We start from the raw sequence: 17,413 nt of genomic DNA, 5'->3' as shown, positions 1-17,413 counted from the left end.
TTCACGTAACATCTTGTGCGTTCACGCAACATCTCGTGCGTTCACGTAACATCTCGCAAATTCACGTGTAACAAGTTTTACATTATGTATGAGCTGAATCCGTGCAACGACCAGCGATTTTCCAGATCACGAACTGATCCAACTCTAGTGTATACTTTGTGCTAATTAACCCCCTTGAGTCTCGCTACCGTGCTTGCTTCTCTACTTGCATATTCACGAATGTCTGCCTAGTTTCATCCTGTTTGTCTGAATGGCAGATTTCCCCCTCAAAGTGTTTGCTAAATTATCTATATTTTTGGCTTATGACGATCAAGGACATGACCAAAAAAATGGCTGCTAGTTTTGGATGTGATTTCCCTCCCACTTGCATCCCCCCCCCCTCAACCCTCTACCCTAAAACTAAAAAGCTCGATGTGGATGATGCTCTTATATCAGTTGTCTTTGAGACTAGATGTGTGAGATGTTGCCCAAAGTTTAGGACTAAGTTTAGAGGGTTCACGTTAGCCAAGTTTATGGCGTCCATCTATTTAATTATATGCTGGAACAACATACAACCAAACATATCAAAATCAATGTGTTACAACTGCTACATTTTATAAGATGAATATAAAAACTTCTGTAATAACCAGCTGTAAAAATGTTAATGCACTCAGAAAAATTAAACAAAACAAGTTTTCTTTCTTTGGAAAAATCGTTGATCTCTTATGAAATTCCCTGATACATTTTGCTGTCAACACATTTACTAAACAAAAAGGAAGTTGTCTTTATTTAATTTTTTTAGCCTTGAAATCGTGTTATGTTGGAGGTTTTTATATTAATTGTAATTTTCTCTACCCTCCCCTTTCTCGCTGTCGCCACACCTCAGGAGTCACAATAAGTCTGCCTCCTCTTAGCCCCCCCCCCCCCCCCCCCCCAACTCCCCCATCCCATCTTTACTCCTCCTAACCCCCCCCCCCCCCCCCCCCCCCATCCAATTTTTCAGTCGTCACAAAACTCCCATACCATATTCTGTGTGACGTCATTTATAGAGAATCCATAATCGATAACAATTCTTATCTCTTTTAAAAGATGGTGATATGTTATTATCAAAGAACTGTTCAATGCTAAAAGTTTATTTCGCCTTTAAAAAAATTCCAAGATTTTAATGTATCCTCCCGGCTGTATAAATAATTTTAACATTTTAATTTATTCTCTTAACTGTATAATAGTTCAACATTTTAATTTATCCTCCCAGATGTATAAATAATTCCAAAATTTTAATGTACCTTTCAACTGTATAAATAGCTCCAACATTTTAAAGTATTCTCTTTATTGTAAAAATAATTTCAACATTTTAGATTATTCTCTCAACTGTATAAATAATTTCAAGATTTTAATGTATTAACTCAGCTCTATAAATAATTCCAATATTTTAATGTGTCCACCCAGAGCGATTAATATGAGAATAGTGACAGCTCTGCTGCTTGCAGTGCTGCTAAGTCTAACCTTGACCCTAGTTGAGGGTCGCAGGCGTGACAAGTCTTGGCGTGACGGACGGGACCGCCTCAGACAGAAGGATGTCCAGCGAGATCGAGGCAACAAAAACAAGGAGCGGAATCTAGAAGCGAAACAACCTTTTGGGAGATCTCGGTAAGTAGTCCTTACCATTCTGTACCCAGAAACAGGTTTTATTGATCAGGGCCGTCTATATGCATTGACTGGATGGGCACGGAGGCTCCGTGAGCACGGGGGGGGGGGGGGGGGCATATTTTATAGATGAAATCAAATTTAGTTTCCCTCCAACTTTTTTTTAAACAAATGAACGTTTTAATAGAGTAAAAAGTATCAGAAGCTTGATTCTAATAGGGCCCCAATCTAACAGCTTTTTGTAGGATCCCAGGTCAGCATCGTCTCCTGGTATCCCAGGTCTACAGCATATCTTGTGGCCCCTGTACATGCCATTGTGGTCCCTGTACATGCCCTTGTGGCCCCTGTACATGCCCTTGTGGCCCCTGTACATGCCCTTTTGGTCCCTGTACCTGCCCTTTTGGTCCCTGTACATGCCCTTTTGGTCCCTGTACATGCCCTTTTGGTCCCTGTACATGCCCTTATGGCCCCTGTACATGCCCTTGTGGCCCTGTACATTCCATTGTGGCCCCTGTACATGCCCTTGTGGCCCTGTACATTCCATTGTGGCCCCTGTACATGCCCTTGTGGCCCCTGTACATAATCTTGTGGCCCCTGTACATGCCCTTGTGGCCCCTGTACATGCCCTGGGGCCCCTGTACGTGCCCAGTGTTTCTTCCAGACTTTTTTCTCCGGGGGGGCACTTGAAATCTTCGGGGGGCGGTAAACTTTCTTCGGGGGGGGCGGACACTGTTAAAAGTATATATTTTCTATATAAATTATATAAATTTCATTTCGTTCGGGGGGGGGGCGGTAAAAAATTTTCGGGGGGGCGATGCCTGGAAGAAACTCTGTACGTGCCCTCTGGGTCCCTGTACATACCTGTAAACTGCCAACGTATTCACCAATTTCGATACTTAAGCTCTTAGTTTAAAGCCAATATTAGGGCTCTAGTTAAGCTTTTTGGATGTAATTAAAGATAGGGATAGATTTAGTAATGTTTCGCTATGGACTATGATGTTAAACAAAAATAGTGGGCATGGTAGATCAACAAGAACATGCCGTGTGTGAAATATCTATGACAAAGACCTTTGAGTCAAGAATTGTATACCAGCTGGCGGTGTTCACAATAACCCAACACGGCCGTCGTTCATTGGTCGTTGTCTAGTCACGGAAACACCGGAAACTGCCGAGCGTTTCCGACAGCTGATGTTCGTAAATAACCATTTATCACTCAAGTGTGATGTATGTGGTGTCAAACCAAATATTAATGTTCATACAAGGTGCAGGGTGTTGTTCAGTGGCGTAGGCAGGGGGGGGGGGTTAGGGGGGGGGTCATAACCCCCCCCCCCCATAGACCCCTCGGTATATATAAAAAGTATGAGGGGGGTGCAAATCTAAAGTTTGAGGGGGGGGGGTGCAAATCGAAAGTTTGAGGGGGGGGTGCAAATCGAAAGTTTGTCCCCGGGTAAAAATTGGACCCCCCCCTTGAAACGATCCTGGCTACGCCACTGGTGTTGTTGGTCGTTGGTCGCCATGGTGATGCTGGTTGTCTCGCAAGAGACTTGATCAAGCAACCCTCTTTTTAAACGTCGATATAACTTTAATACACAACAATAGTGTAATGGAAGAAACTTCAAAATGTCGAGGGATTGTATCATAAAGCTAGACTCTCCCCTATCTCCCTAAAAATCCATATGGCTAACAGAAATTAACGTGTTTTCATCATTTTTGTCGATTTCCAAGTTCTCAAAAAAACTAACAACAAAAAGTACGCGCCACACTTCTTAGTTCTCGTGACTGTCCCTCGTCACACATCGTCACAGTCATGCAGCCCCCCCCCCCCCCACCCCGCACTTTGTCAGGTGTGTGACGTCATTCATGGACGGTACCCACGATAAAACATGAAAATATCTCTGTAAAGGAATGTTGTTTTTTCTGGTGCAACAGTAAAGAAAACCACCTCTACAGCCCCTATAGCCATCGGTACAGATAGTCACACATCTGCCTCGTATATCTGCCTCGTATATCTCCATGTTTTTGTTACCCTATCGCGTGTTGATACACGCCCAGCTCATTAATTCACGGACATTAATTAATTTACTCTTGGCAATGGTCAGGATATCGTCACCTCGGCCAGGGCTATAAATAATCCACGACTGCTGTCGCTTGGGGGTGCCATTAGGGGCGGGGTCAGTCGGGATTGTGGGTAATTAATGCAGACGGCCGACACCATATTGAAATATAGATGCGATGTACACAGTCTGTGTTGGGACGAGGACCAATAGGAACACATCTCTCAAGGTCATGGTGACGTCACTGCGTGCTGTGTTGTAACGATAGGGCATCACGCACGTAAACAAGTCTTATTTTTGACACTACTCTACCCCTAAATGGTTATTTAACAACTATTGATCACACCCCCTTAATATGTTCTCCGCCCACACCCCTACCCTCAACTAACACCTTACGTCGGTGCTAATTTTAGTTATGTTGAAACGCTTGCTACCATCATCTTACGAATAATTTGAGTTTAGACCTTAACATTTTCCGGATGGGCGGACACTCTATGTATTTTGTATATAAATTATATAAGTTTGAGGGGGGGGGGTGCAAATCGAAAGTTTGAGGGGGGGGGTGCAAATCGAAAGTTTGAGGGGGGGTGCAAATCGAAAGTTTGAGGGGGGTGCAAATCGAAAGTTTGAGGGGGGGGGGTGCAAATCAAAAGTTTGAGGGGGGTGCAAATCGAAAGTTTGTCCCCGGGTAAAAATTGGAACCACCACTCCCCCCCCCCCCCCTTGAGACGATCCTGGCTACGCCACTGAAGCCGACAAGACCATAATGTACCCTAGTATTCGCCAGTTACGTCTAAACATTGTGAAAGTGTTGGGATGTGTTGGTGGTTGCATTGTCTAACACCGTCAACCTTTTACCCAACGCTCCTAGAAATTTGAATAGTTCCAAAATAGACGGTATTTGAAGAAACAGTCGTCAAAACATAGCTTGGCTGCCACTCCTGTCCCATAGAACATAATACACCACCCCATTTTCCTAATGTAGGTTCTATAATATGATGTGCTTGTCTTTTGAAAATGTTCCATGATATAAGAAAACAAGTTTAAAAAAGTCTAGTGACAATTTAAGCGCAATTTCCTTATTTTGTGACCGAACGAAAGGATATTTTTGAAAACTTTCTTCGGCAATATTGTTCTAAATTATGGCAGGAATCGATTGGTAAATGTTTCAAGTCGCTAAGTGGTCTGGTTGCCGAGATTTGGGCCAAAAACTGCATTTTTTTCGAGGTTTTTTGGCTTTTCCGGGAAATCCAGGAAGGAATTCCGGGAATTTTTTTGGCCCACAATCATCCTCGGATATTTGCTTTTGGAACTAGTCCTCGATATTGCTTCGTTGAGGAGGAGATACGACTTAAAGCTGCGGACACACATCCATCCATCCATCCATCCAGAAATAACGAATTAATAATCGCAATTGTCAGTATGGAAATTGCGCTAAAAATTAATAAGTATCGGTACCAGCACATGTCGATATCCAGCCAGAGTAGGCATATAGAGGAGAATATTGAAACAAAAGGAGAATATGGGGGCCAGCCTATCAAGAGGCTTTTGGTAAGGGAATATTTCGTTCAGGCAACATTGAATCGAATGTGTTACTTATTTAGTCACAAAGTTACAGGAATGCGCGACTAGTTTAACTATCATGTTATACAAATGTGCAACTAGATATTTTTCAATGTGACGTCACTCTAATTAGCCCCATGTGCTCCCTGTTATAATTGTACAATACATTTTAAAAGGTTTTGACTATCTGAATTGTCTATATCAAGACCGTACTTTTAGCACGATAACTATTTGGTAGATCATTCCATTTTTATCATGAGGGATGTCGGAGTTGGGGGGGGGGGGGGGAGAGAGTAACAATTAGAGGCATTCTAAAAATGTGACCTATTTTATAACAGACTTATCAAAATCAACTTCTCTGTAGATTAAATAGGCCTAAGCAGCGATCTCCCAAGGCTAAGCCAATCAAAAACCTTATCCAGTAACGTTAGTCGTCTGACACTTTGACCAATCAAAACAAACTACACTTCTGATATGAGGAAATCCCGGGCTCGAAACTTAGTTGATATTTGGATTAATATTTTAGTAGCGATAAAACTTGAGAATTGCTTGGATTGAAAGATATCTGGTTTCCCATTTTGAATTTATTTTTATATATTTTTTTCATTAGATATTCGTTATTTATTCAAAATGTGACTTTTCTCAAATGTTAGGTTATATATTTTTATTTTATTTGTCGTGACGTTTGTTCTAATATTTGTTGAAATGTTTTTAGGGCTGTCTGATGTTCTGTAAATATTCTCCTCAAAAAACCTTTCTACGACTTTCTAATATTTGTTGAAATGTTTGTAGGGTCTAAATGTTGTTTGAATATCCTCCTCAGAAATCCGTTCCACGATTTTCTAATATTTTTTAAAATGTTTGTATGGTTGTCTAATGTTGTTTGAATATTCTCCTCAGAAATCCGTTCCACGATTTCTTCACTTCCTTCCATGAGCTCGACCCATTCTCTTACTTCAACTTCCGGTGGAATGTGGAGTCCCGGGCTGACCCCTGGTGGGAGGGGTAAGTTGTATTACACTTATTGTTAATTTTAGAGGTTTTTTTGTCGCAAATCTTGTTGATATTAGGGGAATTTCATGAAGCAAATTTTTCTAAATTTTATCGGAATATGTTTAGCAAATATTGTTGATTTTAGGGGAACTTTGTGTAGCGAATCTTGTTAATCTAATGTTTTATGCACTCATTTCATACATATAATGTTTAGATACAATTTACGCATGAAATAATGAAGGAACGCAAATGTTTAGTTCCTATACGTTCTACATTCATACCTCTTTATAACCATGCTAAAGGCCATAAAGAAATGGCGTGGCCTAGCGGTAGAAACTAAACTGCTAACCCGAAAGTCTTGAGTTCGAATCCGGGTTCAAGTCAGTGGTACGTATCTGAGTCCACTCAGCTCTGATGGGTACCTAACTCACATTAGGGAAAATAAAGGCGACTGGGCATTGTGCTGACCAAACAATCCCTTAATATGCGACACAATCCCTTCATATGCGGAGGACTCTGAAACAGATTAACTCTACTTCATCTGCCCCGTGTGTGATGATGATGATGATTTATGATAAAAGGCCATAATGTAATATTCATTTTAAATATAGCATAGGCCTATTCGGTCCTATTTTAGATCAATATATGACGAAGCTTCTAAAAGAACGGACCTCAGTAATTTAAAACACCATTACTAGATTCTGTCGATTCAAGTGAATGTGATCTCCCTTTGTGTCCTACAATTTCTGATGCCAAAAAAAAAACGATTTTTCACAAAACCGTTAAAGCTGACCACTGAATGTCTGGACTGTCTGAGATATTCGTGATGTCTGACATGATACCTTGTATCAAGTTACTGTCTAGGTCTACAATGTATCTTGGTCATCATTAAAGTTGGTCTTTTTTTCCCAACATGGTCATATTCTGTAAAAATAAACTTTTTGTTCTTTAAAGCGGGGAAAATTTCAACCGCCGTCAATTTAAATTTTAAAATTATTTCACTCAGTGAGGAAAAATATATTTCTATCGATTCCTTCTTATTGGCGCTGATCATCTCGTATGTCCAGTTAAGTTCAAAGTACAGGCGTTTAGAAATATGGGAGCTAGCACACCTTCAAACTTTCGTGCAAGCCCAGTTTGAAACTTTAGTGTAAGCCCACCTTGAAACTTTAGAGCAAGCCCACCTTGAAGCTTTCGTGCAAGCCCAGTTTGAAACTTTAGTGTAAGCCCACCTTGAAACTTTAGTGCAAGCCCACCTTGAAACTTTAGTGCAAGCCCACCTTGAAACTTTAGTGCAAGCCCACCTTGAAACTTTAGTGCAAGCCCACTTTGAAACTTTAGTGCAAGCCCACTTTGAAACTTTAGTGCAAGTCCACCTTGAAACTTTAGTGCAAGCCCACCTTGAAACTTTAGTGCAAGCCCACCTTGAAACTTTAGTGCAAGCCCACCTTGAAACTTTAGTGCAAGCCCACCTTTAAGCTTTTGTGCAAGCCCACCTTGAAACTTTAGTGCAAGCCCACCTTGAAACTTTAGTGCAAGCCCACCTTGAAACTTTAGTGCAAGCCCACCTTGAAACTTTAGTGCAAGCCCACCTTGAAACTTTAGTGCAAGCCCACCTTGAAACTTTAGTGCAAGCGCACCTTGAAACTTTAGTGCAAGCGCACCTTGAAACTTTAGTGCAAGCCCACCTTGAAACTTTAGTGCAAGCCCACTTTGAAACTTCGTGCAAGCCCACCTTGAAACTTCGTGCAAGCCCACCTTGAAACTTCGTGCAAGCCCACCTTAAAACTTTAGTGCAAGCCCACCTTGAAACTTCGTGCAAGCCCACTTTGAAACTTTAGTGCAAGCCCACTTTGAAACTTTAGTGCAAGTCCACCTTGAAACTTTAGTGCAAGCCCACCTTGAAACTTTAGTGCAAGCCCACCTTGAAACTTTAGTGCAAGCCCACCTTTAAGCTTTTGTGCAAGCCCACCTTGAAACTTTAGTGCAAGCCCACCTTGAAACTTTAGTGCAAGCCCACCTTGAAACTTTAGTGCAAGCCCACCTTGAAACTTTAGTGCAAGCCCACCTTGAAACTTTAGTGCAAGCCCACCTTGAAACTTTAGTGCAAGCCCACCTTGAAACTTTAGTGCAAGCCCACCTTAAAACTTTAGTGCAAGCCCACCTTGAAACTTTAGTGCAAGCGCACCTTGAAACTTTAGTGCAAGCCCACCTTGAAACTTTAGTGCAAGCCCACTTTGAAACTTCGTGCAAGCCCACCTTGAAACTTCGTGCAAGCCCACCTTGAAACTTCGTGCAAGCCCACCTTAAAACTTTAGTGCAAGCCCACCTTGAAACTTCGTGCAAGCCCACCTTAAAACTTTAGTGCAAGCCCACCTTAAAACTTTAGTGCAAGCCCACCTTGAAACTTTAGTGCAAGCCCACCTTGAAACTTTAGTGCAAGCCCACCTTGAAACTTTAGTGCAAGCCCACCTTGAAACTCCGTACAAGCCCACCTTGAAACTTCGTGCAAGCCCACCTTAAAACTTTAGTGCAAGCCCACCTTGAAACTTCGTGCAAGCCCACCTTGAAACTTTGTGCAAGCCCACCTTGAAACTTCATGCAAGCCCACCTTAAAACTTTAGTGCAAGCCCACCTTGAAATTTAGTGCAAGCCCACCTTGAAACTTCGTGCAAGCCCATCTTGAAACTTCGTGCAAGCCCACCTTGAAACTTCGTGCAAGCCCACCTTGAAACTTTAGTGCAAGCCCACCTTAAAACTTTAGTGCAAGCCCACCTTGAAACTTAGTGCAAGCCCACCTTAAAACTTTAGTGCAAGCCCACCTTAAAACTTTAGTGCAAGCCCACCTTAAAACTTTAGTGCAAGCCCACCTTAAAACTTTAGTGCAAGCCCACCTTGAAACTTTAGTGCAAGCGCACCTTGAAACTTTAGTGCAAGCCCACCTTGAAACTTTAGTGCAAGCCCACTTTGAAACTTCGTGCAAACCCACCTTGAAACTTTAGTGCAAGCGCACCTTGAAACTTTAGTGCAAGCCCACTTTGAAACTTCGTGCAAGCCCACCTTGAAACTTCGTGCAAGCCCACCTTGAAACTTCGTGCAAGCCCACCTTAAAACTTTAGTGCAAGCCCACCTTGAAACTTCGTGCAAGCCCACCTTAAAACTTTAGTGCAAGCCCACCTTAAAACTTTAGTGCAAGCCCACCTTGAAACTTTAGTGCTAGCCCACCTTGAAACTTCGTACAAGCCCACCTTGAAACTTCGTGCAAGCCCACCTTAAAACTTTAGTGCAAGCCCACCTTGAAACTTCGTGCAAGCCCACCTTGAAACTTTGTGCAAGCCCACCTTGAAACTTCATGCAAGCCCACCTTAAAACTTTAGTGCAAGCCCACCTTGAAACTTTAGTGCAAGCCCACCTTGAAACTTCGTGCAAGCCCACCTTGAAACTTCGTGCAAGCCCACCTTAAAACTTTAGTGCAAGCCCACCTTGAAACTTCGTGCAAGCCCACTTTGAAACTTTAGTGCAAGCCCACTTTGAAACTTTAGTGCAAGTCCACCTTGAAACTTTAGTGCAAGCCCACCTTGAAACTTTAGTGCAAGCCCACCTTGAAACTTTAGTGCAAGCCCACCTTTAAGCTTTTGTGCAAGCCCACCTTGAAACTTTAGTGCAAGCCCACCTTGAAACTTTAGTGCAAGCCCACCTTGAAACTTTAGTGCAAGCCCACCTTGAAACTTTAGTGCAAGCCCACCTTGAAACTTTAGTGCAAGCCCACCTTGAAACTTTAGTGCAAGCCCACCTTGAAACTTTAGTGCAAGCCCACCTTAAAACTTTAGTGCAAGCCCACCTTGAAACTTTAGTGCAAGCGCACCTTGAAACTTTAGTGCAAGCCCACCTTGAAACTTTAGTGCAAGCCCACTTTGAAACTTCGTGCAAGCCCACCTTGAAACTTCGTGCAAGCCCACCTTGAAACTTCGTGCAAGCCCACCTTAAAACTTTAGTGCAAGCCCACCTTGAAACTTCGTGCAAGCCCACCTTAAAACTTTAGTGCAAGCCCACCTTAAAACTTTAGTGCAAGCCCACCTTGAAACTTTAGTGCAAGCCCACCTTGAAACTTTAGTGCAAGCCCACCTTGAAACTTTAGTGCAAGCCCACCTTGAAACTCCGTACAAGCCCACCTTGAAACTTCGTGCAAGCCCACCTTAAAACTTTAGTGCAAGCCCACCTTGAAACTTCGTGCAAGCCCACCTTGAAACTTTGTGCAAGCCCACCTTGAAACTTCATGCAAGCCCACCTTAAAACTTTAGTGCAAGCCCACCTTGAAATTTAGTGCAAGCCCACCTTGAAACTTCGTGCAAGCCCATCTTGAAACTTCGTGCAAGCCCACCTTGAAACTTCGTGCAAGCCCACCTTGAAACTTTAGTGCAAGCCCACCTTAAAACTTTAGTGCAAGCCCACCTTGAAACTTAGTGCAAGCCCACCTTAAAACTTTAGTGCAAGCCCACCTTAAAACTTTAGTGCAAGCCCACCTTAAAACTTTAGTGCAAGCCCACCTTAAAACTTTAGTGCAAGCCCACCTTGAAACTTTAGTGCAAGCGCACCTTGAAACTTTAGTGCAAGCGCACCTTGAAACTTTAGTGCAAGCCCACCTTGAAACTTTAGTGCAAGCCCACTTTGAAACTTCGTGCAAACCCACCTTGAAACTTTAGTGCAAGCGCACCTTGAAACTTTAGTGCAAGCCCACTTTGAAACTTCGTGCAAGCCCACCTTGAAACTTCGTGCAAGCCCACCTTGAAACTTCGTGCAAGCCCACCTTAAAACTTTAGTGCAAGCCCACCTTGAAACTTCGTGCAAGCCCACCTTAAAACTTTAGTGCAAGCCCACCTTAAAACTTTAGTGCAAGCCCACCTTGAAACTTTAGTGCTAGCCCACCTTGAAACTTCGTACAAGCCCACCTTGAAACTTCGTGCAAGCCCACCTTAAAACTTTAGTGCAAGCCCACCTTGAAACTTCGTGCAAGCCCACCTTGAAACTTTGTGCAAGCCCACCTTGAAACTTCATGCAAGCCCACCTTAAAACTTTAGTGCAAGCCCACCTTGAAACTTTAGTGCAAGCCCACCTTGAAACTTCGTGCAAGCCCACCTTGAAACTTCGTGCAAGCCCACCTTGAAACTTCGTGCAAGCCCACCTTAAAACTTTAGTGCAAGCCCACCTTGAAACTTAGTGCAAGCCCACCTTAAAACTTTAGTGCAAGCCCACCTTAAAACTTTAGTGCAAGCCCACCTTAAAACTTTAGTGCAAGCCCACCTTAAAACTTTAGTGCAAGCCCACCTTAAAACTTTAGTGCAAGCCCATCTTGAAAAGTTTGGCTTGAAACATTTGAGCTAGTTGATTTCCGGGCTTTCAATATACCCATTGTCCACTCTCTTGTCCAGAGCATCTGTTCTAACCCATACGACTTAGAAATTCCTCCACTAACATGTCCACTGATGATTCCTGGTTTCCCACAGGCCAAACGTGTGTGAGAACGAGATCAAGGAGGTGGTCAACAGCACGGAGGGCGTGGGTGAGATGATGCGACACTTCAGCACTAACTTCCAGTCGTGTGACGAGTCGGAGACGGCCTACAAGTGCAAGATGGTGTAAGTGGCCAGACGCTAGTTTGGCTTTTGTCAACAACATTTTTATCTGGCTAAATTCAGACACGCATTTTTTACAAATGTGTTGTCACGGGGCAGGGCGGGAGTGCGGTACGCCCAGAGTAGGAGGGGGGGGGGGTGACATCAAATTAAAATAAAAGATTTATCCAGTTAAAATGGTAAAATAGGATGAGGGTGATGCCAAATAGAAAATGCAAAATTGTTGTAGGGGAGGGTTTTTGTGGGAGGGGGTGGTGACACCCTCAATTACCGCACTGGGTGACACCCCATCTTGTGACGCCACTGACCACAACCATTGCTGTTCTTGGACCAATACAACCACTGTTTATAGAGTAAAGGTTGGGGTTTTTTTGGTTGTTTTTTTTTTGTTTCACGCCCACCCCACCAATTATAGGCCTACTACAAAGCCAAGCTAGTATGACTGAATTAGTATCGATCATTATTAAATACATAAGGAAGACTTCAACTTGTATATATGATAAAATTCTTAAAATCAGAATTCTTAAATATTAAGTTTATTTAGAGACTTCACTAAAACTTAAAAAAATATTTGTATACAGGCAAGAGGACGCCCACGGTCGCAAAGAACTGACAGTTATTTATGAGTGTTGCCATGGTTTCAGCAGAAATGAACGGGACTTTGGGTGTCCAAACAGTAAGTTGATCACACAGTCATTTGAGTAGATCACACTGTCATTTGAATGAAGATCACACTGTCGTTTGTGTAAAGACCACACTGACATTTGAGTAAAGAAATGTTTAGATTTTTCATCACACAAAAAAATATTTATTTTATTTTTAACGAATATTTAAATTTAGAATAAGTTTTGATAAGCATTTCTCTGAAAATGTATGAATATTTTATATATGCTTTTGAAATTATGAGAATATAAAATTACACTAGATAATTAGTTTTGTTTTTTATAAACATTTTCATGAGCATTACAACACTCCAACTAGTTCTAAAAAAGGGCTGCTGTTTAGGACTATTTTCTTTATTGATTAAATCTGCATGAACTACATGACCAGGCTGGTAGTAACTAAATAAAATTCACGTACAGTTATTTTTTTATACCTTCTGTGGATTTTGTGAGCACTTATGACAAAAGATGGATGCCCTTCAAAATGGAAACACTTTTCTTTTACAGGGGTCACCATCAAAAGTTTAATGGAAAAAACTGAAGAGCTCGGTCTGACAGATTTCGTGAAGGCTGTGAAAACATTGAAGTTGACCAAAGAATTTGAGAACGGCAACTTCACCTTGTTTGTCCCTGAGAATGGAGCCTTCAGCCTTGACAGTGACCTCATTGATGCTGGCACTGGGATTATCCTGAAGGTGAGTTCCTTACGCTAGGTGTACTCACAATACAAAACACTATAACTGTATTGCCAATGTCACAGAAATAAACACTACTTGATCAACCGAATTTATGTTATAGTCCATCGCAAAACTATTTTGTGGGTATTTTTAATTAAAACAAATGCTTTAAACTTGTTTCAAAGAGGACAGTTTTAGAATGTGACTTTTATATTCCATGTAAGTAGGACTACTGTTACTTACAGACAGATAACCATTAATGATGCAAGGTATTTTTTAGAGCTGGTTGGACTTAGATACACAACAATCTACTTTGCTGTAACGAGATATCAGCCTGAAACGCTTATGTTTCGGTTCATCAAACTCTTTGTGTGAAATTAGTCTAATGCTCTTCTTCTTCTATTTATACACATTTACCATTAGACCCGCCTGAATTATAAAAACTATTTTGTTTCAATACCCAGGATGCCCCAGCTGTGATAGCTATCTCGGAGCCAGCCGTGGACAAGGCTCTCAAGAGTTTACAAAATGCCCTACTCAGTCACATGATCACAGGCATGGTCAGGTCTAGCGCCATGGACGATGAGCAAGTTATCATCACAGGAAACCCAGAGGGTTCCACCATACGAGTGAACCACTTCACAAGGCCAGAGAAAGTTTGTTACTGCTAGTTTTATTTTGTCTAAGGTTAAAGAATTTGGTATCAAAATTTACTGCTGTTAAATATTTAAAATACACACATCTGATCACTCCAGAAATACTGCATATGTAAAATACATCACTTTGACCTTCGTAATTCTACTGTGTGGAAGACAAAAATATTAAAATTTTATTTTAATGTTGTAGATTTAAAACTTGTAAATTATTGTTAAGATATTTTAAAATATTAGACAACTAGTTTTCTTGAATACCATTAATACATGTATACTGTAGGTCTATGTAATTTTATCATGATAGTAGCTCAATTTGATTTTTTAAATGTTATAGTTTTATAGCATCCCCTAAAACAGTGCTACAAAAAAGTGTTTTATCAATTAAAAAAGTTGAAGTGACTCATGTTTAATTTTGTCTGTTTGAAATCTGTTTTCAGTTGATGACTGTCAACTGCGTCCCATTGGTCACAAGAGATCACATGGCCACTAATGGGGTCATTCACACAGTTGCCAAGGTTCTCAAACCAGTGACTGAATCACTCCTTGAGATAGTGAAATCTAAACCAGAACTGAATACACTTAGGAAAAGTAAGTTTTCTTATGTCAGTAGTTAAGTTTGGAAATATATAATGAATAACATCACTCCTGACATTGGTATGCTAACCTGAAAGTCTTGAGTTCGGATCTCGGGCTTGAGTTCATGACATCACTAAACCAGCTCAGCTCTGATGAAGACCTGACTCACCTTAGGTAAAGTAAAGGCAGCTGGGCATAGTGCTGACCACAATATCCCTTCAAATGCTGAGGTCACTGAAACAGGTGAACTCTACTTCACCTGCCCCATGGACCATAAGTTTCATATGGATACTTTACTTTTGATATTTTAAAATCAAAACCAGAACTCAACACTCTTTAAAAAAAATGTCTAATCAGTAGTTCCATTTGGATGATGAATAATTGCCTCATTAGTTTGATAGGCTATGTATGATATTTAACATTTAATGCATAGAATATTGATATATATGCCTATTATTTTAAAATATTAATTATTATTACTATACCTATTGAAATAACAGCCAACATAAAATTTACAAAAAAAAAATTCTTGTTCTGTTTCCAGTTTTGGCTTTGGCAAATTACATCCCAAAATTGGAACAAGATGGACAGCTGACCATTTTGGCCCCAACTGATGATGCCTTTGAGAGGATGAATAGCAGGCTGAAAGACAGATTACTCTCAGGGGACATAACTTGCATAGAAAGTAAAAAAAAAAGAATTCTTTTCACTTTTTTTTTTAAAATGTTTTTAGGAAAAAAATGTCTAGATTATGATATTAAAACAATTTTTATATAATCTCTAAGTACTTGAAGAATTTTAGGCCTCAATAAATTTGTTTCTGTGTGATTACTGTAGTATTTCAACTTTTTCTCAGAGGTCCTACAGAACCACTTGTTGCCCAATGTGATCTGTTCAGCTGCCATCCAGGGTCAGGCCAAGACACCCAATCTGCTGCACCAGCACCTGACGGTCAACAGGACTGAGGACAACAAAGTCTTCATCGGAGGTTCTCAAGTTATTCAGTCGGACATCATGGGGACGAATGGTGTCCTCCATGTCATTGATGATGTCCTGGTCCCAGATGAAGGTTAAACAAAATTGTCCTATTACTTGTTGTATGGTTTTTGTTAAGTGGATTTTCTTGTATGGGTTCTTTTATGTTTGGTTGTATGGGTTTTTATCTGGGTATGATTGTTTGCAGTGGCGTAGCCACCAGGATCGTCTCAAGGGGGGGGGGGGGGGTTCCAATTTTTTACCCGGGGACAAACTTTCGATTTGCCCCCCCCCCCCCCCCCCCCCCCCTCAAACTTTCGATTTGCACACCCCCCCCCCCCTCAAACTTTCGATTTGCACCCCCCCTCATACTTTTTATATATAACGAGGGGTCTATGGGGGGGGGGGGTTTAACCCCTCTAACCACCCCTGCTTTCGCCACTGATTGTTTGGGTTTTTGTTGTGTAGTCTTTATTTGTTTTATGGGTTTTGTTTTATTGAGTTTTGTTGTATTAAGTTTATTGTCTTGTTTTAAAGAAATGTAGAAATTGTTAAACCAAAATAGTTTAAACTTTTTAAAACTTTTATTTTGCAGTATATTTATCAATCAATATTCTTGGCCTAATATTTTAGAAAAAGCAAATTGATCTAAATATGTAATGTTAGATATTATTTTGATTTGTATTGGTGCTTTCATACTAGCAATGAGTAGCCTATACATAACCCAATATTTCCTACCTATGGTATTTTTATGTGGGACGGAGTGGTCTAGCAGTAGAGAGCTCGACTGCTAACCCGTAAGTCTCGAGTTCTAATCCGGGTTCAAGTCAGTCGACTGTCCCTGAGTCCACCCGACTCTGATGGGTACCTAACTTATGTTAGGGAAAGTAAAGGTGGCTGGGCATAGTGCTGACCACACTATCTCTTCATATGCCGAGGTCACAGAAACAAGTGAACTCTACTTCACTTGCCCCATAGACCGTCAGGTTTGAAAGGGAAACTTTACTTTTTTTTATGGTATTTTTATATTTTAAATCAATTCATTGTTTGCTTTCTTTAAAATTACATCTCCTGATATCTTTTCTGGTTTTAATTATTTATTATTTTCAATTTTTACAGCCTTGGGATTTCTAGATATTTTAGAAAAGCAAGGTTTGACAGAGTTACTCAGCTTGATTGAAAAAACTGGAATGTCCAAAACTCTGGAAACAGACACAAACTTCACAGTGTTTGCACCAACTAATGCAGCTTTCAAGGCAAGATATTTAGTCTTGTATAATAATTCATTACAAGTTCACTTAACCAAATACTAACCACCAGAATTTGAAATTGGAGAAACATTGAGTGGTCATTTAAATTTGTAGCTCATTAGCAGATTCTTTTTTTAAATAAGTTGATTAATATATCATATTATATATGTATTATGTCTGAGCTTATTAAAATGAGTTAATTTAATATTTTCTAAATTATAAATAAATGTTAAAGTTCCTATGTTTTGATAATATTACTTTCAGGATTTGACTAATGGCATGAAAACTAAGCTTGCAGAAGATCCACAATGGCTGAAGAATGTTCTCAACTTCCATATCTCAAAAGGTGTCAAAGAATGCAACCACCTACATGATAATGAGCTCTTGCCCACTCTGTCTGGGAACAACATGAGGATTAACACATATTCAGTGGTCAGTTCTCCAAATGTTTCAAAAAAAAAAAAACAGTACTTTTGTTTTTATATGTCTAGTATTAGATAAGATCTGTTTATTGCAGTTTTAAAAACAGCATTGGAATAAACAAAAGCATATGCTTAATGATACATTTTTTGTATGTAAAATTGTGTTAATCAAAAGATAGCCCATTTGGGAAAGCATGAAGAATAAATAAGGGTTGCTGTACTTGAATTTTAATCTATGATACACCAATGTGACTAAATTATCATTGTGTACCTAGTTTTAAGTGCAGCAAGCCTCATTTAAATGATGTTATGTCATTAATTATCATTAG

The 17,413-nt window shown here is 40.5% G+C and overlaps 1 protein-coding gene across 1 annotated transcript in view; it reads left to right on the top strand.

Moving 5' to 3' along the window:
• LOC131936421 (transforming growth factor-beta-induced protein ig-h3) overlaps positions 1-17,413 on the top strand; it is a 52,960-nt gene that overhangs the window by 32,942 nt on the left and 2,605 nt on the right. Inside the window, exons 2-12 of the mRNA XM_059293396.1 lie at positions 1,429-1,629; positions 6,144-6,248; positions 11,741-11,872; positions 12,451-12,545; positions 13,039-13,226; positions 13,673-13,864; positions 14,299-14,449; positions 14,982-15,122; positions 15,294-15,506; positions 16,532-16,668; positions 16,927-17,094. Of these exons, the coding sequence (XP_059149379.1) occupies positions 1,439-1,629; positions 6,144-6,248; positions 11,741-11,872; positions 12,451-12,545; positions 13,039-13,226; positions 13,673-13,864; positions 14,299-14,449; positions 14,982-15,122; positions 15,294-15,506; positions 16,532-16,668; positions 16,927-17,094 (1,713 nt within the window). The 5' untranslated portion in view covers positions 1,429-1,438. The remainder of the gene's footprint in view (positions 1-1,428; positions 1,630-6,143; positions 6,249-11,740; positions 11,873-12,450; positions 12,546-13,038; positions 13,227-13,672; positions 13,865-14,298; positions 14,450-14,981; positions 15,123-15,293; positions 15,507-16,531; positions 16,669-16,926; positions 17,095-17,413) is intronic.

Source organism: Physella acuta, unplaced genomic scaffold (assembly GCF_028476545.2).
Source record: "Physella acuta isolate Inbredline_101_S28 unplaced genomic scaffold, ASM2847654v3 ptg000178l, whole genome shotgun sequence".
Lineage (NCBI taxonomy): Eukaryota > Metazoa > Mollusca > Gastropoda > Physidae > Physella > Physella acuta.
The sequence above is the reverse complement of the archived record's forward strand: the minus strand, read 5'-3'. Positions and strand labels throughout refer to the sequence as shown.